The sequence below is a fragment of the Myotis nattereri genome (assembly GCF_964212035.1).
Source record: "Myotis nattereri genome assembly, chromosome: 1".
NCBI classification, from domain to species: domain Eukaryota; kingdom Metazoa; phylum Chordata; class Mammalia; order Chiroptera; family Vespertilionidae; genus Myotis; species Myotis nattereri.
In genome coordinates this window covers 23597571-23620465 of record NC_138075.1, presented here as the reverse complement: position 1 = coordinate 23620465, position 22895 = coordinate 23597571, and the positions used below count along the sequence as shown (strand labels likewise).

Sequence of the window (22895 nt, the reverse complement as noted above, 5' to 3'; positions counted from 1 at the left end):
GGGAGTGTTGCAGGGGAGTTAAGGAAATAAATGTGATTATATGCAAAATCAGGATACACCGAAGTGTTTCTAGTGTTACCTCTGGATGGCAGGTGATTTATTTCCCTTGTTTTTTTTCATTTCCAAATTTTCTACACTGAGTTTCTTATGTAGTAAAACTGTAACAAATTAATGTTTAAAAGACGGATGAGAACAGACACGCTCTGCTCTTGCCAAGCTGCACAAGCACTTGTCCCGCCACTGGCTGTGTGAATGACAGTGCCCCGCTTGGCACCATGGACAGCAATCGGGGAAGGGTGAAAGGGCAAGAGGCCTGGGACAGGCGGGTCTCCCAGTGTACATCCTATCCTGAGCTGCCTGCTTCTGAAGGAATTCTTGGGAAAATACAAAAAAATATTTCTACTCCTTAGTCCTTTTAAACATTTATTTATTTACTGTACAAAATATTTACACAATCATTGCAACTGTCTGGCCCTTTTGCCTGGCCTGAAAATGTGCAGCGGGGCTTGGTCTCCGCTGAAGTTCTAGAGACATGCCGATGTTCTCCGTGGTGTTCCCTTTGTATCTGGTCTCCTTCAAAGACACGGAAGGCCAGGAGGTTAGCTGACCCCGAGTACCTGGGCCACAAGGACATAAATAAAAGAACTGGCCAAAATAAGAAACGTGAATAGAAAATTGCCCGAGAGGTAACACACACTACTTCTCTCAGACACACTGTACCTTTCCCCACATTGGCTAGTACCAAAGCAGGATTAGAAAAGAAAAAAAAAAAGGTAAAAGAAAGGCCCCAAAGAGCAAAGATACATTTCAACAGTTAGGAGAGAAGATAAACTGGAAGAATAGAAAAACCACAACAGTACCAAAGGGTTTTGTTAAACAAAGGCCCTGGGGCTCAGGACCCCCACAGGGATGCAGCTGCCCCAGCTGGGCAGTGGTGGTGCCCAGGATGCTTTGAAAAGTGCTACGACCAGAGTTTAAAATGACAGGTCTAGCCAAGAAAATCAAATCGAGCTCCAGCGTCAGTCTGTGGAGAGCTGCTGGAGGGTGAAAGCAGAATCCAGAAGAGGAATAACTGCCAAAGACAGCAGAACCAGCCCACGGGCCCCCCGCGGGAAACCCCTCTCTGGGCCGAGGGGCAGCCATTGTGTTTCCCAGGGTGATGACAAAGCTTGCCTGTACATATCCCACGGGAAACACTGAGGCAAGCAGCAGCACCTTGTCCTGGTCCCTGAGGAGAGCAGTGACCATGTGGCATGCAGGACCCTGTGGTGCAGAGGCCCTGACACTGGATCCTGGACCCCAAGAATGAGTGAGGTCAGCACCCACACCGAGGACAAATGACGACTGCGAAGGAGTGAGGTCAGGCATTAACAGCAGCAGCTCGGAAGGGCTTGTTCCTTGTGATCTCTGGGAGCAGGAGGGCTCAGACTTGCTTCCAGGAGGCCAAGGCAATGCCACAGTCCTGCCTCCTCTCTGGACTCTGTGTACTTGCTGGTTTTGGCGATAAAAATGGCTTGTAATAGTCTCAGACTTGAATGCCCCATTGGGAATAGTAGCTTGCTACAAAGCCTTCTTAAAAACAGACATGTGGGACAGTTGATGAGGTTTTGCGTCTTGCAAATGTTTTCATTCAAATTGTAATGTTGCCATCATCCAAGAGAAGACAGCAGGTTCTCCTCAATCACCACACAATAGTGAACCTAATATATCTTCCTCCCTTCTTAGTTCCCCTTGGTGGTAACTGAGGGAGTGAAGGGAAGTAACTGGGGCAGCCAGGTGTTTACTGCCTGATGTATCTCCTCTGTTCCCAGTGTCCTGACCCAAAGAACCTGTGAAAACACTTGAACTGTTGGTCCCTTTCCCTTGCCCCAGTGCTGCCAGAGAACACCAAGCAGAGAGAGAAGCAGGGATCACTGGCATGCTATTCTTACGGTCCCAGTTCCTTGCTCCAAAATTTTCTTCAGTAGAAAGCAAAAGAATCCCAGTTCTTAGCAGACTGTATAACTCGAAGGCAGGTGACCAGGCCCAGCCACACCTCAGCGTAAAGAACAAACTTAGGGACAAGCGTCAGTAGTCTTCAAGCCAGCCATATGCCTAGACATGCCCCCAACCTTAAAGGAGCAGCAGATTCAGCACTGGAGGCTACAGCCCAGCTATCTTTCACATGCTTAGGTCTGCTTTTCTCACCGGCTCAAACTCAAGAAAAAGCTTAGAATTCTTTAGAGATTAATGACCATTTCCAGAAACACCTGCAGGGAAAGCTCCTTTTCCAGTTCGGAACCACAGAAAGATCCATTTGTGCTCTCCGTCCCCATTAGAGGTAGTCCAGGGCCAATGCCTATGCCTGCCATTGTGCAGAGGGGCAAAACCAAAGATTGCGCTTGTGGGCCTCTTCCTATCTGTGCTTCTCCTGGCTCCTGCTGAGAAGAGGCAATCACCCTGCCCACAAGGACTCACAGACCTCAGGTCAAGTAATGAGGGCCACAGAGGGACCCCGAGGAGCATAAGCAGAGGAGGATAGCAAGGCGAGGGCACCAGCTCCCCAATGAGAGCTGAGCCCTTTGTGTAATCTCCTGCAGCTAATGAGGCAGCTCCCGCCACTGAGATCTCCTAAGAACCAAGTGGAATTACAGCAGCACGGTCCTCTTCTCGTGACTCAACGAGTAGCTCAGAATACATATCATGCCAGAGTGGCCTGTGGGGAGAAGATGGACAGGAAGGGGGCGAGGGAAGGACAAGGCCTGTAGGTGACCAAATACTCCAGACACTGGGGAGCATGCAGCAGCTTCTGGTTGATGGTTATGTGTTCTGTTAGCATCAGTGGTTATGATGTCTACTGTGCGCACCCAGATGCTCCAGAAAGCACGGGAGCCAAGAGGATGGCAGGAGAGTGGTCAGAGCATGCCAAAGCCCTCACAGCCCTCGCTGATGGCCAGCTGCAGCATCCTGTGCACCTCTTCATACGAGTCATACGTAGGGAGGCACAGCTGGTTAAAACTGGAAGGGCAAGGGGAGAAGTGATTAACTCAAAACCACTGACAAGGGCTGGAAAAATAATCCCTCCCAAGAGCATGCATTGGGCAGTCAGATACCTACCATGTGTGTGCAGTTGGTAGCGTGCTGTGGGTCGGAGCAGCAATAATCTGGAACGAGGGACAGAGGGCCGCAAAGCCTCCGGGTGGCAGCTGAGAGGAGCCTGTTGTGAACTGAAGCAGCCGAGCCAACTCCTCCTGGGTCAAACTGGAAACTACAGTCCAAAACCACCTCATGACCTGGCAGGGAGAGCACAAGGTTGGGGTCACACCAGTATGCAGCCCAGGGTTTCACCTCGGTGCAAGGAAGCAACAGGACACCCAAAGTGGGAGTGTGGCTCAGTTACTGCTCTGTGAGGACACAGGTAGGAATGGTTAGAATTGACAAACTCTCTAGGTCAGGGGTCCTCAAACTTTTTAAACAGGGGGCCAGTTCACTGTCCCTCAGACGGTTGGAGGGCCCGACTATAGTTTAAAAAAAAACTATGAACAAATTCCTATGCACACTGCACATATCTTATTTTGAAGTAAAAAACAAAACGGGAACAAATACAATATTTGTATTTGCATGTGGCCCGCGGGCCGTAGTTTGAGGACCCCTGCTCTAGGTCCTAGAGCAGCCGTGGGCAAACTACAGCCCGCGGGCCGGATCCAGCCCGTTTGAAATGAATAAAACTAAAAAAAAAAAAGACCGTACCCTTTTATGCAATGATGTTTACTTTGAATTGATATTAGTTCACACAAACACTCCATCCATGCTTTTGTTCCGGCCCTCCGATCCAGTTTAAGAACCCATTGTGGCCCTCAAGTCAAAAAGTTTGCCCACCCCTGTCCTAAAGTCTAGGAGTTTGCATTGTCACGCAGTCAGGAGGGAAGTCACTGAATGCTTGGTTCTATATCTTTGACTTTCCAATGCACTGTTTCTGTAGCAGTCAGCATGATAGCCAATAGAGACCAGAGGTCCCTTTTGTCTTTCCCACACATATATCATTTTTTTCCCCCAGTTGATATGTCTGCTTTTCTGACTCAACTTTTTTTTTTTTTAAATCCTTACTCAAGGATATGTTTAGAGCAGGGGTGGGGAATGTCCAGCTTTCCAAATCATTTGGTCTGGCCCTGCCAAGGCATTGTGGGTGAGTTAAATAAATATTTTACCAAACATAGCAGGCTAATTTTTAAGTTGATAATTCTGTATGGCCCATGAATGATGTTATAAATATTCAAATGGCCCTTGGCAGAAAAAAGGCTTCCCACCCCTGGTTTATCAATGTGAGCCTCTCATATGTGCCCCAACCAGGGATTGAACCCACAATCTTTTGGTATACGGGACAACACTCCAACCAACTGAGCCATCCAGCCAGGGCTTCAGCTTTTGTGTTCTGAAACTTTTTCTTTACAACATGGCACAAATCCAACTAAAAGAAATCTGGCCTACTTACCTTTTCTCTGAAATGCCATGAGCCACCAACGACCATTGCATGGGCTTTGAAATCAGCCACATTGATGTCCCCAGTCCCACACATCAGTAGCTGGAGAAGATAGTCAGGTGTTACTAGGACACTCAGAGGAACAAAGACTCAGCATAAGGTTGATTACCTATGTTAATATGCAAAAATGTAGAATAAAGAAAACACCAGGAAAAAGACAAAAGGTGAGGTCACAATGCCAGAATACTGCTTTAGGAAAATCAATTATAATAGGCCAAAGTTTCCTAACCAATGTGCTAACAATCACACAGCCTTTTCTAAAAAAAAAAATATGTTGTTTTTCAAATTGATTTTGTGGGAAGACAGAGAGAGAGAGAGAGGAAAAAAAAAAAAACACAACACCACTGATGTGAGAGAGGCACATTGATTGGTTACCTCTAGCATGCACCACAACCAGGGATCGAACCTGCAACTTGGGTATGTGCTCTGACCAGGAATCGAACTGGCGACCTTTCAGTGCACAGGACGATGCCCAACCAACTGGGCTACACCAGCCAGGGCAAATCACACAGCTTTTAAAAAAATATATTGATGCCTATGGTGTTACCCTATCAGAATCTCTAGGAGTAGGTTACAAGCGTGTGTGTTTTGAAAAAGTTCCCCAAGCATTTCTGATGTACCCACCTAATTAAGAACTGCTGCTGTGGATTATTTTGAATGGCAACAAAGGACAAAAAGGGAACTAAGTTTACTGACAGTCTGATCTGGACGGAGCCTAGAAACACCAGCGAGAAAAGCAGGCCCTTGCCCTTTGATGAAGACCCCTAGGCCCATAGATAAATCGGTCAAGTGGCTTTTCCTTTTCCCCAGAATCCATCCTTTTGTGGATTGAACTTTTACTACCTTCCTTCTCTTCAGCCCAGCCCCTACTTGATCAGATAAATTAAAAAGCATGCCAAAAAGTGAGAACATTAATGAGATCAGAGCCCTCAACATCTTGTTCATGTCCTAATCTGGTTCAGAACCCTGCGTGTTACTTCACAGACTGTGAGTCCTCATCCAATGGCTATAAAGAATGATACATCCTAATCAAGACACGAGAAAAGCTCACATTAAGCCTTAGGAGCCGTGGCTCCTTCAGAGAACTGGTGAAGCTAACGAGTAACTAAGAGCAGCATGTGGAACTGTAAGAGACTGTGTCCTTCCTTCCTACTCACTGTTACAAATTGTCACAAATGCTTTGCTTCAGGATACAAACACATATACCAGTAGCTATTCCTCAGTCCCCAAATAACAGCAGATTTCTATCAGAAACTTTAGGCTGAGAGATGGAGAGTTCATTTTATTTAGATTCATATTTAAAGGTATAAAATGTGATGAAAATTGCACAAGACTTTGAGTCTTGTTCTCAAAAACAGTTCAGTTAATAAGAATAAAAATTGTGCAAAACCACCTAAACTTTTTTGTTTTTTTCATTTTTAAAGAACTTTCTCCATACAGGCAACAGTCTGCAAAAAACACATTCCTCATAGGAGCTAATAATTGAAACTAATAATTTGCCTTGTATGTATCATCTGTGAACAGCAGGTAAAAAACTGATTTTATGTTTTGTTCACACCTAATACAAACTTGTATTTTGCTACTTATAGAATGGCATTTACCATCATAGAGCCATATTTTGGTTATTACAGGATCTAAGATAAGAATATATTAACTGTATAGCATTGTGGTCCCAAACGTTGAAATATGTCTTCTTCACTGTAACGTCCCATGAGGGCAGGGACTTTTTTACTTATGGCATACAGGTGGCACTCAATAAATAGTCCCTGAACAAATATGTCCTATTATTCCCTTAAGTCATCTTTAAACGTCAAAGACTGTACATGATATTAATTCTTTAGTACTCAACCAATATCAATAATATGAGAAATAGGTGAATATTAATTATTACTCTTCAAAAATAATTAGCTATTTACTGGTTTCTAATTTTCACATTCTAACTTTTTATTTATTTTTTAATCCTCACCCGAGGATATTTTTCCATTGATTTTTTTAGAGGGAGTGGAAGGGAGGGGGAGAGACACAGAGAGAATATTATCAGTATGAGAGAGACACACTGATTGGTTGCCTCCAGCATGAGCCTGCAACCGAGGTATGTACCCTTGACTGGAATTGAACCCAGGACCCTTCAGTCCATGGGCTGACACTCTATCCACTGAGCCAAACCAGCTAGGACACATTCTAACTTTTTAAAAGCTGACGAATGGGTCAATGCTTGGGAAGAGTGATAAAAGTGAAATCAACCTTGCATAAAGGGCTTTCCTGTGGGAAAACTAAAACACTGAGTCAAGAATGGGGGTTTGTGAATATAAGCACTTACCTCAAGCTCATTTTCATCAAAAATAGCCAAAAGGTTCTCAGGGACCAACTCGTTCAGGCCTGAAACAAAGTAGCCCAGTTAAAACCATACCCACACCATGGATACAGGTACTTCCACATCAAAGCTAAGAGCAGACAGAATCTCACCTTTCAGGAAATGTTCCACCTCCTCTTTCACTTGACTGGCCAGCCGATATTGGGCCAGCAAATTTAAATAGAAGATTTTATTCGCATTAGTGACTGGGGTTTGAGCTCCACCTGTCATGAGTTCAACAACCTAAAATAAGATGCAGAAGATAGAGGGAGAGGCTGTGGATGAGCGTCTGTAAGATGACAGCTGCTTTGTATGCCCCACAAACACAGCGTTAATGACATCCATCACAGTTGCAAGTTTCTGCCGTGCATTCAGCTTCTCAACACACTTGGTTCTGTACAGTTACTAAGCTTCCGGGTTCCCACCACTATTGCTGTATTCTACTAACTATTTCTGAAGTGGGGATCTGAGGGAGTCTTCTCTGACCTAGTCAAACAGTGGTGATGCAACAGGAAGAAGATACTCTGGTCCCTTGTTAGCAACATTTTAATGTCTCTATGATCTGAAATTAAACCATCACAACCTCTTCTCTTAAACCCCTAAGCCAATTGAGAATAAATAAAGCCAGATAAGTAGTGAAGAAATCTCTTTAGAAATTCTAAGAAGGGCCGAAACCGGTTTGGCTCAGTGGATAGAGCGTCGGCCTGCGGACTGAGAGGTCCCAGGTTCGATTCCGGTCAAGGGCATGTACCTGGGTTGCGGGCACATCCCCAGTGGGAGATGTGCAGGAGGCAGCTGATCGATGTTTCTCTCTCATCGATGTTTCTAACTCTCTATCTCTCTCCCTTTCTCTCTGTAAAAAATCAATAAAATATATTTAAAAAAAAAAAAATTAAAAAAAAAAAAAAAAAAGAAATTCTAAGAAGGGATCAGTTGTTCCCTTACAGTCCCACAACAGTCACAAAGCATATGTGATTATCAGTACAATGGTATCAATCAGTGGTCACAGTTTTTTAGTCATTGCTATTTGCTTTCAATTGTATGTTACTGCAACTTTAGCTTCATGATTTTGTTTAGCACTACAATGTAAACAGAACCACATTTGCAACAGAAGTACTTTGGGCTAATAATTTTGTAATAAAGTTTTAGAAATATACAGGTAGTGTTAAAATAGGAGTCATCTACATCAACACCACTAAAGTTGAGATAGGTATGCCATCCCCTCCAAAACTCCTTGTGCAGTGACACTGCATTATCACTAAGTTATTTTTCTACTAGAAAGTAAGTAGGTGGGATAGATGGGTTCATGTGTCTTTTACTCCACTAAAATGGGCCAGATCATAAAGTGTAGGATGCAATGACCTAAACCTACCTTGCCCAATATGGCTGCCACTAGTCTAGGTGGTTATTTACATTTAAGTTCATGAAAATAAAATAAAATGAGGAATTCAGTTGTTTGGTCACACTGGCCACACTGTGGGTGCTCAGCGGACAGCACGGACAGAGAACATGCACATTTTGCGGGAAGTTCTATTAGGCTGCACTGCTCTGGAAGAGGGTGGGAATCAGGGGACCCACAGGCTCTGGTCCTCATTCTCACCTTATCCAATTGACCTGATTTGTTATATTTCTCTTCTGCAAAGACCAGCTCCATCTCACTCATGTCATTGTTGAGGATAAAACAAACTTTAGATTTGTAGAATTCTGGGTCATCCGTTTCAAAGTACTGAGGAGACAGAAAGACAGAATAGAACACGACTACTCTTACCCAGAAATGAAATTTACAACTGCTAGGAACCACTTACCCCTTCAACCTTAAGAATAAGTAGCTCAGAGTGGAGACTCCAGAGTTCATGGCCAGGGGCCTTAGTAGAAAAGACACACCTCAGACATTACCTTGTAATGCATACGTAGTCCTATGATTTGGGCCAAGAAAGAACGGGTGAAGCGAGCGCGGACCAACTGCTTGTAGGCTCCTCCTAGAGAGGACTCATAGAGACACTTGCCCACGAGCCGCCCTGCAAACTCATACATCTTCAAGCGTAGATGAGGGGGGCGGTTAGGGTTGGGGTGCACCTGTCAAAAAAAGAGACATTAAAAAGCTTTGGGCCATTTTTCTTATAGCCTAGTTCCGGAAAGACCCTCTCTCCCACCTTCATTCCAAGAGAGCAATTTCAGTAATTAAATCAAAGAGCCCATCCAAATGGTATTGGCCTTTTGGTAGCCCCTACTGAGTAATTCAAGTGACTGGAGGACAAAGGGCAGAGATGGCCTTACATTAGGCTGAAGAATCTTACATAAGTTTGTGGCTTCATCTGACTGAGAATGGAAGTAATCAGTGCATGATGTGATGATGCCTTTTCCCTAAACCAGAACTTCCTTCAGCCAAAGTCCACTTCTCTAATCCTGACACCTCTGCTTAGTCAAAGGTCTAGTACAGAATTCAATAGCTTCAGGTATGTTTTGAGAAAATGGCTTGATTATTATTATAATTAATAGAATAGACATTGCATTATAATGCTCTTTAGTAAAATATTAATCTGTCTACATTTTTTCTTATCCTAGAGATGAAACAATGAAGGCAAAGCAGAGGGAGGTTAACTGATTAATTCATATTGTAGGTAAGAACAGGGCACAAATTGTCAGATTCCCAGATTCATAATCTCAAACTCGTCAGTCTACTGCATTATAACATAATCTACATTTTCCACCCACCCACGGGGAAGTCACAGACTCACTAATGCTTGGTTGTTGTCACTGAATCGGGTAAAGAGCTGATTGGTGGTGTCAAATAGTGCTTTGCAGATTAGTTCAAACCATTCCCGGCGAGGCCCTCCCCAGTCCAGAGCTGAAAAATATAATAAAAATAAAAAGTAACTCTGGCCTACTATCTCCTATCATGTCTGTTCATTAATCCATCATTTTATACTCTCCACACTCCCTCCATTCCACTACCTTACTGTTTCCCCCTTCCAAACCACATTAACTGGACATTTTTTTGAAATCCCATCCTTCTATAGGATTAAAGGTCACTAAGCTAATACCCTCTAGTGTGAAAACACAGGAGATAAGATATCCCAGGAAATGGACCTTTCTCTTAGTTCTACAAAGGTGAAAAGTTTGCCCTCTGGTTCAAATACACAGAGCTCTCCCTCCAAGCCCCTGTATGTCTGTGCTCTATGAGATCCACCAAGTCATCTGGCCAGTAAACACCACCCTTTTTATCTTGACTCATGAAGTTTTTTCCCTTGGAAAAAGAAACTGGGGTATATTCAAGGGGTTTTGTTTTTTTGTGGAGAAGGGGTAAGAAATAGAATAGGAGAGAGAGTGGAGTTTAAAAAGATGAATATGAAATTTCAAAACTGACCTTCTTCGTCCTGGAAAACCACTTCAAAGTTCTTGCTCCAATCTGAGATGGAGAAATTCCGAGTGGCTTTCAGAGACTGAAAAGCAGCAAAAGGAAGGAAGTATCAGAACATTGGCTGGCATCTCTTGGGTGTTAACGACAAAAACACAAGAATAATGCCATTGTCTACTAGTTCTTGGAGGCAATCTATTATTCATAAACAAGCTTTAATCACACCATTTTATAATTAAAAAATACATGTATCCCCAGAAGTAATTTAAGGTTTTAAAAAATAATCTAATTTGTCTTTACACCATTACTTTGTTGAAAACTTGACGCTTGTTTTTCTTTTTACAATCCTCATTTTATTAATGAAAAAATGCTTAAAGAACTAAAAATGGCTCAGATTAGTAAGCTGTCAGCAAGACAACCAAGGAGTCCTGGTTTTTGGTAAAGTACAGTCTATTTGCTAGACGTCTTTATCCAAAGGCTAGGTTCAGACAGGGAGCCATACCACATGGAGAATGCGGCTGAGAAAAGAGGTTTCCAATCACACCTACCAGAGCCAAACATCACAAACACATTTTGGACTGGGACCAAGCCTTCTCATTCTTGGGGAATGTAAGAACTATGCCAGCGTCTGTGCAGTGGAGACAGACACACATCAGGTGTTCCTTTTCCATCAAACCAAAGTGACAACAAAAATCATTGCCTTGTAATCCAACAAGAGCTCTTCTATTCCAGGGATTCAATAACAAGAACTTTCTTCTGTAACAACTACTTATACCTGCCCTGCACAGGAGTTCCATGAGTTTATTCAGGAGCTAGTTCAGTATAGACTCTAAAGCCAATGTGTCAACCAGTCTCTCTCCTTAATAACATACCTCCAACAAATCTGCCCCAAACTTAGTATAATCAAACAGAAGAACAGTCTTTTCACAGGTATGTTTAAAGAGAAGTTTGGGTTTCATGAAAAAGATAACCCGAAGAATATAACCAAGTATCAAAGAGGCTCCTAGCTGAAAAACTTTGATAACTTTTGACAGAGATGAAACTTTACTCACCGATTCCAACAAGGCATGTCTGCTGACCTTCAGGGTGACTTTGGAATGTGGTCTTTTCATATGTACCTGCCGAAGCTCTCGCTGGAAAAAGTTCACCTTATCCTGAAAGGTCTCAGAGCCTCCTGAGGAACCATAAGATTCATCATGATTACAGCCTTATTACAAGACATCTGTGCAGGCCACTTCTACACCCTCAGGCACCCACAGTAGCTGCGGTCACTGCCCAACTTTACCTATGTTCTTATGGAGGGAACGGATGAAAGTGGCTGCGAGGATGTTCCTCTCCTTACAGCTGAGCTCCACAGGAGGCTGAATGCCATCATCTACCACCAGTGTAAGGAGCTTATGGACAGGGTCGGGGCCAAGGTATGAAAACTAGCAAAGGCGGGGAGAAAAAAGGAATTAATTTATAAAAACCTCAACTCCAGCAAAAACCGCCCACAACCCTATGTTCTGTACCAACCAACAAAAACAAGTTAAGCCTGTTTTCTCCAGATGAGTACCTACCAGGAGCACATGTCCTTGTTTTTCACTTCAGTGAAATTTTAAATTATTTGAGTCACAGAGACTACCTTTAGTAAGGATCACAGGCAACACTACAGACCTTCCAACAAGGAATACAAGCAGGATGAAAATAGTAAGGATCCATAAAATAGCAAATAACTACGTGAAGAGGTTGGGCACACTGGGTGGAGGAAAGTGATTTGCCCTTCGATTCCAAAAGCTCAGAAAAGTTAAAAAAAAAATTTGTAATATATGAAAATACTGATTCTAAAAGAGCTTCAATATACTGTGAGACCAAGCTGGGGGCAAAGTTATTAATACCCTCTCCATTAACTTAGGCCTAAGGAAAAAGATAACTCTCGCATTATTCTGTCTTGCTTTTAAATTCCTGTAAGATGTGTCTTACTATACTGTCTGTATTCTTCATGAGGTTTCATGAGATAACTGCGAACAGGCTGAGTTACTCCAGGGCTGAAGCCTGCTCAGCAAGAACCAGATGTAAGGATCCACTTACTTTGGTTCCTGGGCACACTCGGAAGGTATAAAGGCGCCAGGGAATGATCTTCAGGTAGAACTCCTTCACTGAGAATTGCTGATGGGCCAACAGACAAAAAACCAAGTGAATGATAAATAAAAAGGCTCTATTTGGATACTATAACTCAAATATCAGAGTTCCCATCTATACTTCTCATGATAACCCTTTCATGTATGGACAAAAAGGATAATTTAGGTCAGCATTGAAATCAAATAAGTAATATCACCCTCTTGAAATAGGCAAATTAAAAATAATACTCTGACAGTGCAATTTCACATAGAGATATTTCATACTCTTAACATTTAAGTCTTACTACCATTTGTAAATATCTGAGGTCAGGTTTTCACTTTATGAGTAGAGAACATTATTTCACCTGGAAACAATAAAAATCTACTTCTGCTCAGCTCAGTGCTGCTCAGAGAGACTTTCTCTAAGTCAATGGACAGGGAACAGCAATGGCCCATATCTATTGCTTTATCCCTATTTAAATGGTACCAAGGATTTGCCAGGAAAAAGGGGGTGGGGATAGAAAGGTGATTGGGGTGGAGTCTCATACAAAAAGGTTCATAAAAATTCCTCATTAAGAATAAAGAAGGATCTCATGTCATAAAGAAAAAAACAATGCCATAATTTTTTTTAATTTAAAAAATCTGTGATGCGTAGTAGCTGATTTTTTTCTAGATTTTAAAAAATTCGTCATTAAAGAAAATTTCACACACATACTAAAGAAGAGAAAAAGAGTCTAATGAACCCATCACCAACTTCAAAAATTATCAAATCATAACCAATCCTGTTTCATCTACACACCACTAGTCCCTTATTACCATTCCCCCATGCTAAATAAAGGTTAGATTTTTAAATGACAAATGGTAACAAAGTATTCTAAAGGAGAATAGTATTAGAACTCAGTTTTGATTATGACATTAAAAGGATATAATGGGATGTTTCAAGTCTCATTTTTCTGAGGTTTGAATGAACAAGCAAAATACAAATATTAAAAAGAAAATCTCTAACACAAAGCACCTCTTAGCTCAGGGCCCTTGGGAAGTTCACCTCCTTGTCTCTGCCAAAATTTCTGTTCTAATCCTGTAGCCTGATGGTGACATCCACTTATTGTGGTTTCACAGATGACAGAATGAAAGATCAGATTGCTTCAAAAAGTACAAGGGGACAACAGTAATTTTTATACTAGTGAGGAACTTTTTTTTTTTTTTTTTAAAAAAAACACATATTTTATTGATTTTTCACAGAGAGGAAGGGAGAGGGATAGAGAGTTAGAAACATCGATGAGACAGAAACATCGATCTGTGCCTGAAACCAAGGTACAGTACATGCCCTTAGCCGGAATCGAACCTGGGACCTTTCAGTCCGCAGGCCGACGCTCTATCCACTGAGCCAAACCGGTTAGGGCTAGTGAGGAACTTTTAAAGTGACTTTCTTTAAAGCTCTAAGAGCCATGCCTTGAAAAATCTTCCCAGAAGCACTCGAAGGGCAGAATGCCACAGGTTCCCGAGAGCTCCAAGGCAGACTTAAACCTAGTCCAAACCAAACATCTGCAGCAGAAGCGGTGGCTCACCCTCTGCTGCTTCACTGTAAGTAACCTCTCTTACATCCTAGAGACCCTACAAGTCCGTGATCTTGCCTGATTCTCAGACTGTTACCCATTACATGCAGGCTGGGGCTGGGAGACTGAGAGGCAAGAATGGGAGTTCCAACCTTTGGTGACACATAGCAGTACACCTTCTTCGGTTTCTTCACCTTCTCAGGGGTGTGACACTCAGAAGGTGAATCTTCATCTTCCTCCTCAGCAGCCATGGAAGGCCGGCGCTGGGAAGAGCTCATGTGCATGGGTGGGAGGTGCCACGGTGTGCTGGTGCAGTTGGCAGCATTATAAAGATAAGCCTCAAAGTAAATGCTCACTCCTGAGGTGGACACATTGCGTTCAACAATATTCTTTTCATTCTCTGAAGTAGAATAAGGAATAAAGTTTAGAGGAGGAGTCAGAGAAGAAGAAAAAATTAAACGTTTAGCCCACAGGACTCTGAGCTAAGATTGGCTCAAATAGCAGATGTTTGTGTGTGAGGTTGTCAAAAGAGCACAGACATGCAAAGAACAAATCACAGCTTTTCTTTCAACTCACCACTTAGGACAATAATGTCAAATTCGCCATTATGGATTGGCTGATTTTGGTACGAAATGCAGGCATGGAAGCAGCCACGAGAATGCAAGGTGAGTCGCAAGAAGACCTGGCAGGTCTGTCTGTTGGATGTCACTGACTTCTCAAATGAGACACCAGTGTGCTCTTCTTCTTGGGGACCGAGCTGTATCAGGAAAACAAAGCATCACTAAACATATAACTTTCCATATTTGCATGTAATTTACTCTTTACAAAGAACTTTCCTATCTATGAGCTAATCTAAGGCTCATAGTTACTAATGAGATAGGTATTATCAGATGAAGGAAGGAAGGACAGCACAGAAGTCAAGAAATGGAAATGAATTAGAAAGGGCGAGAATGATAGAGAAAGCAACAGAGAGAGAAAGAAGGGGGAGGCTGCTTACCTCATGAATGGACAAACTGTAATTGTGCTCATCTCTCAGGGACGTGGAATTGTTGGTAGGGTTGTCATACTCATCTCGGGGCACTATCTGAAGGGTGTGTGGCTGCCCACAGGTCAACACAAGAGTAGAAAAATGGCACACAATTTTGGTCTTGGAAGGAACCACCATTCCTGGAATAAAGACAGTGGAATCTAACAGTTAGAAAGGTACTTTTCAGGCGCAAAGAGAGCTGTGTCCCAGCCCAACTCCGAGGGATAGACAACACCATTAAGGCCCGGCCAGCGTGGCTCAGTGGTTGAGTGTCGACCTATGAACCAGGAGTTCAATTCCTGGTCAGGGCACATGCCCAGGTTGCAGGCTCGATCACCAGTGTGGGGCGTGCAGGAGGCAGCCGATCAATGATTCTCTCTCATCACTGATGTTTCTATCTCCCTCTCCCTTCCCCTCTGAAATTAATAAAAATATATTAAAAAACAAACAAAAAAACACCACCATTAAGAGGCAGAGAAAAAGATAGAAAACAAAGAGGTTAATTAAAATAAACTTTAGGGACTAATTTTTACAAATTCCTAACTACTTCAAGCACTAAACAAAATGAGAGAAGAACTTGGAGAAAACAGAACTGAGTTACGGACACAATGCCTAGAGTCCTATTGGAAATCTACAAGTGAGACAGGCCTTAAAACTAAGTGCTGAACAATCGCAAAAAAAACCTAAATACTTAGATGCAAATCTGATAAAACATATACAGGCTTGTATATTAAAAACAACAAGATACTGATGAAATAAATAAAAAAGGCTTAAATAAATTGTGAGATGTACCATGTTTATGAATTGAAAGACTCAACACAGTAAAGATGTCAAATCTACCCAAATGCTATAAAAATTTAACATAGTTCTTATCAAAATCTCAGCAAGATTTTGTAGCTTTAGACAATATTATTCTAAAATATATATGGAAAGGCAAAGGACCCAGAATAGCTAAAATAATTCTGCAACAGAAGAATGAAGTGGGAAGAATCAGTTTACTCACTTTCAAGACTTATTATATAGCTACAGTATCATGACTGTGGTATTGGTGGAGGGACAGACACATCGCTCAATGGAACAGAACAAAGAACCCAGAAATACACCCCTACACATATGCCCAACTCATCCTTGACAAAGGTGCAAAAGCAATGTAACAGGGCAAAGAGAGCCTTTTCAACAAATGGTGCTAGAGCAACTGAACAACTATATGCAAAACAAACAAAACAAAAAAAACCTCGACCCAAGTCTCTTATATAAAAACTAGAGGCCCGGTGCACGAAATTCATGCACTCAGGTTGGGAGGGAAGGTCCCTCAGCCTGGCCTGCGCCCTCTCGCAGTCCAGGAGCCCCACTATTGTTCACCCCACAGAGGGAGGTCCCACCTACCCACCGCAGCGCCACCAGCCAGGTAACCTGGGCCCCCCTCTGTGGAGCAATCGATCGCAGAGCCCCCCAATCAATCACCCTGCAGAGGGTGGCCTGGGCCTCCCTCTGCAGGGTGATCGTGGGGCAATGGCAGGCCCCCCGACCAATAGCATCACACCCGCCTTGGCTGGCCTGGTGCCAGTGCATGTCATAGAGTGGTTGCCTGGACGGTCCTTCTGCTATTTGGCCATTCGGTCGATTTGCATATTACACTTTTATTATTATAGATGAACTAAAAACAGGTCATAACCTTGAATATAAAATGTAAAACTATGTAACTTTTAGGAAAAAAATAGGATAAAATCTTCAGGATCGAGGACAAGTCAAAGCGCTCACAGACACTAAATACCTATATATATAAAAGACTAAATGTCCGTCCAACCGGTAGCTATGACGAGCACTGACCACCAGGGGGCAGATGTTCAAGGCAGGAGCTGCCATGACGCTCACTGGCCATTTAAAAATAAACGGTACCACGGACTTGGCACCAACAAACCAACACTTGGCTTCCCCCAAGTGGGACACAGGCCCCGCCACCACCCTGGAGCAACACCCCACCAAATCACAGCCAATGCTGTCAAGACCGCATGGCGCAAAATGCAGCCCACCGTCCAGCCCAGCCTGGAGACAGTTGCTGTGGACACCGGGTAATGACGTCATGTAGCAACACCTGGCTTCCTCTCCCTAGCAACTAGTGTCCTTGGAGTTTCTTCAGCCCAGTAACCTGACCTGCTTTATAGCCAGGTGCAAACATTTTACACTTTTTTTAAAAAAATATATATTTTTATTGATTTCAGAGAGGAAGGGAGAGGGAGAGAGAGAGATGGAAACATCAGTGATGACAGAATCATTATTTCAGCTGCCTCCTGCACACCCCACACTGGGGATCGAGCCCACACCCAGCATATGCCCTGACCGGGAGTCAGCCGTGACCTCCTGGTTCATAGGTCAATGCTCAACCACTGAAGCAAAACATTTTACACTTTAACCAAATGTTAAACTGAAAAGAAGAAATGGTAGAACTTGAAAATGACTTCAGGTTTTCTCGCTGCACAAAATATAGTCAAACACTGCTGCAAATATTTTACCCTTTGTTCTCCCTGCGTGATCTACGATAATAATCTGCTTCGTGTTGATATTTACTGCTGTGTTGCTGACAATTACCTGAAAGAGAAGTTGGGGTGCTTCGCTGGGCTGGAAAAGGTTTAGCTAAATCAGAAAGCAGGTCTTATTAAGCAAGTTTATTCTATATCTATAAAAGGCTAAGTTGACTCGCGCATGTGTGATACATATAAAGCTCTTGCTGGCGCCAATCAAACACGTGTGTTTCAATCTGTCATTGTCAATCATGAATTTGCTGACACTTCTATTATAGAGAAAGGGCAAACAGCAATATTAAAATATTTCTTCTAATTAATTTCCTTTCAATGTGCACGAATCTGTGCACCAGGACAAGAGTGATCTATAAAAGGAAACACTGATAAAATTGACTTCACCAAAATGAACAACTTTTGTACTGTGAATGACCCCGTTATGGGGATAAAAAGAAAAGCTGAAGATTGAGAGAAAACACATTACCTAATAAAGGACTAGTATATAGAATATATAAAGAACTCTCAAAACTCAAGAGTAAAAAAAACACACCAAAAAATCCAATTAGGAAATGAGCAAAAGACATGAAAAGACATTTTACCCAAGAGGATACAGAGATGGCAAATAAGCACATGAAAAGATGTTCAACATCATTAGCCATTAGGGAAGTGCAAATTAAAACCAATACACACTTACCAGAATGGCTAAAATGAAAACTAGTGACAATATCAAATGTTGCTGAGGATGTGAAGAAACTGGACTATTCACACATTTCTGGTAGGAAGTTAAAATGCTATAGGCACTCTGGAAGAGTTTGGCAATTCCTTAAAAATACTAAGCATGAAATTACCATATGACCCAGCAATTGCATTCCTGGGCATTTATATCAATGAAATGAACTTATGTTCACACAAAAATCTGTACATGAATGTTCATAGGTTTATTCACAATAGCTAAAAACTGGAGAAAACCTAAATGCCCTTCAATTGGTGAATAAACAAACTATGGTATCTTCACAACATGGAATTACTACTCAGCAATAAAAAGGAAAACCAACTATTGATACACTCAACAACCTGGATGAATCTCCAAGGAATTCTAAGTGAAAAAAAGTATGTGCATGGGTGGACCTGGAGAGTATTATGCTAAGCAAATAAGCCAGTCAGAGAAAGATAAGTATCACATGATCTCACTCATGTGTGAAATCTAATGAATAAAATAAACTGATGAACAAAATAGATCCAGAGATATAGAAGCATGGAACTGTCGAATCTCAGAGGGAAGGCAGGAGAGAGTGGGTAGGTGGGAAGAAATCAACCAAAGAACTTATATGCATATATATACATAACCCATGGTCACTGACAACAGGGTGGTGAAGGCCTGGGGTAGGGAGTCAGGGCAGGTAGAAGAGGTCAATGGGAGAAAAAAGGGGACATATGTAATAGTTACAATAATGATTTTTTTTAAGTTATGTAAATCAAAAGGTTATATACTCTATGATCCCATGTATATAACATTCTTGAAATGAGAACATTTACAAAAATGGAGAACAGCTTAGTGACTACCAGGGGTTAAGAAAGAGGTGGGTGGGAGAGGAGGAATGTGTGTGGTTATGTAAAGGCAACATGAAGGATCCTTGTGGTGATGGAAATGTTCAGTGTCTTGACTGTATCGATATCCATAACCTGGCTGTGATATTGTACTATGTTTGTTTTAAAGAGTTGCACTTCTCTTTTTTTAAATATATATTTTTAATTGATTTTAGAGAGAGGGAGAGGGAAAGAGAGAAACATTGATCTACTAGGGACTGAACCCATAACCTGGGCATGTGCACTGGCTGAGAATCAAACAGGCAACCCTTTGGCGCAGAGGACAACGCTCAACCAACTGAGCCACACCAGCCAGGGCTATACTATATTTTTAAGATGTTGCCATTGAGGGAAACTGGGTTAAAAGTATACCAAATCTCTCTATTATTTCTTACAACTGCCTAAGAACCTATAATTATTTCAAAATAAAGAGTTTAATAAAAGGACTGGTATACACTTATAAGGATATGTAATGTTCTCCATTGGTGGCAAGGAGGTAGTTTGATAATAATCCATGTGGAAAGGAGTCTATGAGAGAGACACTGAAACAAAGAACGAGATATATGGAGAGAGAGATGGCTTGGGAGCCACCTTGTCAGCCTTCCTCTGTTGTAAGAGAAAGAAAATTGATGACTAGTCAAGCAAAGATACACAAATCTTAAGACCCTTCTTGTTATGGTTTGACCCCAACAGATTCCATGGTCCTATCACTGCTGCAGATATCAAAATGACACCCTCAAAAGGAAGCCATGGCAGAACACACAGGACAGACAGGAACTTGACACACTAAAGAGATATGTTGCAGAATCAGGAGTCAGAGATTATACTTTTAGGCTTCAAAGTCAGTGAGCATTTATTATCTGGCATAAAGGACATGAAGGGGGTAAAAGTAGAAACACAAGCCTCAACTCTTAGATACCAGAAGCTTGAGCAGAAACTCTTCAATGAAAAGTAAAACACACAATGGTAGCAAGAGTGGGATTAAGTCAAGGTGGTTTTACTTGAAAAGTTTTCAAAAATCAGAAGAATTTACCTTTTGTCTATTCTGGCACCCTTACTCCTTAAGAACTTACCTGGCTGATGACCCAGCAATTCCACTCTTAAAGAAATGAAAATGTGTGTCCACACAAAAATGTACACAAATGTACACAGTGGCATTATGCATAGCAGGCAAAAGCAATGGACCCACAAATGTCCATCAACTGATGAATAGATAAATTGCAGCATTCTACACAATGGACTATCACTTGGAAATAAAAATAAATAAGTACTAATCCATGCTAAAATATGCATGCATAAACCTTAAAAGCATTATGCTAAGTGAAACAGGCCAGTCACAAAAAGTCCACATATGTTATGATTACACTGATCTGAATGTAAACAGTAAAGTAGTAGCCACAGTAAGCAAATCCAGAAGCAGCAGATTAGTGGTGGCCTACAGCTGGGGCATTTGGGGAAAATGGGGAGTGACTACAAACAGGTACAGGATCATGGGGTGATGAAAATGCTCTAAAATTGAATGTGGTGATAGTTGCACAACTCTATGAATTTTAAAAACCATTAAATTGTATATTTTAAATGGATGAATTTATAGCATGTGAATTAAATCTCAATAAAGATATTATTTAAAAAAAGGTATAATTACAAAGAAAAAGAAAAAGGGGGAAAAAGAGGGAGGGAAGAAGAGAAAGGAAGAAGGGGGGGGGGGGGGAGGTTAATGTACCAGGCTGAAAAATCTTGTAGTAGGGACTGTAGGCCACATTTAATCCACCAAGCTTCACTGAGATTTCATAACGCCCAGCCCTGCGCACAGTGAAGGCCACCTTGACCACATTGGAACTGGGCTCCTGCAGGACTTCCTGGGTCACTGGAATTTCCACTGCTAGCTCAACATGAGAGATGTGAACTCTTAGTCCCACAGGCCGATGTGCAGGGAAAGGCTGCCCGTTCTTATAGAATAACTGCAGTGGGAAGAAGAGGGGCACCCATTAGTGAACGGGGGTAGAAAATCGTTAGCCATCTAACTCAACAAACTGTGGGGAGCAAGGAGGTAGCTGGTAAAACTCAATACCCACCCCCTCCTACAGTCCTGCAGACACAGGGAGAAAGAAATTCTCTTAATACTTCAAAGAAAACCATTAAATCATGAACAAAGTCTTAACTTGTTTCGAGGACAGGTTTAAGATATACCATTAAATCAGTTTCAGCTTGACATTTCCACAAATGCTGCCTCTTCTTACCAGCCCTTCTTATTATGTTATCACTGCTAATCCAATGTAAAGGTACGTCAGCAGGTACCACTGGCACTGAGTGAACTAAAACAACAGGCAAGGCTAGGGGGTTCCGGCTACAAAACCAAGCATGGTACTGTAGTAGAGTCATCACAGGGGGCAGCCCACCTTTCCTAGGGCCACAGAGTAAATAATTTTGGCTTTATAGGTCATACACAGCTATTCAATTGTGGCTAACTACTCATAGGCAATACAGGAAGATGAATGGGTGTAGCTGTATTCCAATAAAACTGTATTTACAGAAGTAGGAGCTGTGCTTGATGTAAGCCTTGGGCCAGTTTGCCAACCTCTAAATCTACAATAACCCCAACTCTATTTAGTAATATTTTTCTTATTTTGAAGAGATAACATTAAGTTTATACTTCTTCACAGCTGAGCACCCATTAAACCAAAATGCTAGAGAAATTCGTGACTCTTCAGATACTAATAATTCCCAAGTTCCTGGGAGAGACAGGAAAATGTTAACATTCTAGGCCAGCACCACCAACAGACTGAACTGGGCTCTGAAAAGTTAAGTGACTCAGAAACCCCAATGGGTATGGAGACAGAAACATTCCCTTACATGCACTCGGAAGGCCATGCTGTGGCCCACCTCATAGGGGTCCTTCCAATCCCAGGAGACTTTGCAAGACCGGGGATCCAGGTAATTTCCCCGCACATAGTCATAAATAGTCCGGTCCCCTCGGCGCTCACGGTCCTCATTCTGGAGGAAGCTGACTACACGTGCGGCGAGCTCGAAGAGGAACTTAATTGTGAAGAAGAATGCAACCACAGATACTGTGATTCCACCTACGCGAAAGAGAGAACACACAGACACCTGCCAGTTACACGTTACAGCTTCTCATTATGGAACAGGCGAGCCATCTCTCAAAAATTAAAGGAAGTCAGGAAGAGATAGTAAGACTTCCAAAGAAACACTGTACTGGGTGTACCTCTGTGGGTGAAGAGAGGGATTTATATACCAGGACTCAGACACAACTGTCCTCGGGCCAAATCTCACCCACTGCCTGTTTTTTAAAATAAAGTTTTACTGGAATGAAGCCCCACCCATTCACTTACATATTGTCTGGGGCTGCTTTCGTCCTAAACTAAAAGAGTTTGGTAGTTGTGACAGACACTATATAAGCTGGGAAGCTAAAAATATTTACTTTTAGCCCTTTATAGAAAAAGTTTGTCAACCCTTGTTCTATACCATGGATCACATATCATGCCTGCCCCACCACCTTCCTAGGTGCTGGGCTCTCACAGAAGTAGTAAAAAAAATGTGCATTATAATCCTGCAATTTGGAAACATTCCCCTCCCTTATTCACTTGGCAAAAGCCCTCCTCAACCCCCTCTAGAATTTGGAGCTCCCTCTTTTGGGCTCCCTCAAACACCTTACATTCACCTATTATGACTTTTCTTCCTCTTGACCATCTATCTCCTCGTTCATGGTATGAACTTTTTATATGCAGATTTTTGCCTTATCCAACTCGGCAGGAAACAGTGTCTGGCACTGACTATAATTAGGCAATAAATATTTCCCAAATGAATGAATTCCACTGCCAACTCTGTGAAGGTACTTTCCGGCATGACTGGAAATATG

At 42.2% G+C, this 22895-nt stretch overlaps 1 protein-coding gene across 1 annotated transcript; it reads right to left on the bottom strand.

Moving 5' to 3' along the window:
- Positions 1 to 410: 410 nt before the first annotated feature.
- Positions 411 to 22882, bottom strand: AREL1 (apoptosis resistant E3 ubiquitin protein ligase 1; the record flags this gene model as incomplete). Its single annotated transcript, XM_081085832.1, has 18 exons — positions 411 to 2997; positions 3097 to 3272; positions 4472 to 4561; positions 6840 to 6898; positions 6986 to 7115; positions 8473 to 8598; positions 8769 to 8948; positions 9611 to 9720; positions 10240 to 10315; positions 11283 to 11404; positions 11516 to 11657; positions 12301 to 12378; positions 14038 to 14285; positions 14462 to 14642; positions 14883 to 15052; positions 20742 to 20979; positions 21872 to 22098; positions 22873 to 22882. 18 exons carry the CDS (start codon positions 22880 to 22882, stop codon positions 2895 to 2897), a joined length of 2466 nt encoding a protein of 821 aa, XP_080941958.1. The 3' UTR covers positions 411 to 2894.
- Positions 22883 to 22895: the final 13 nt, after the last annotated feature.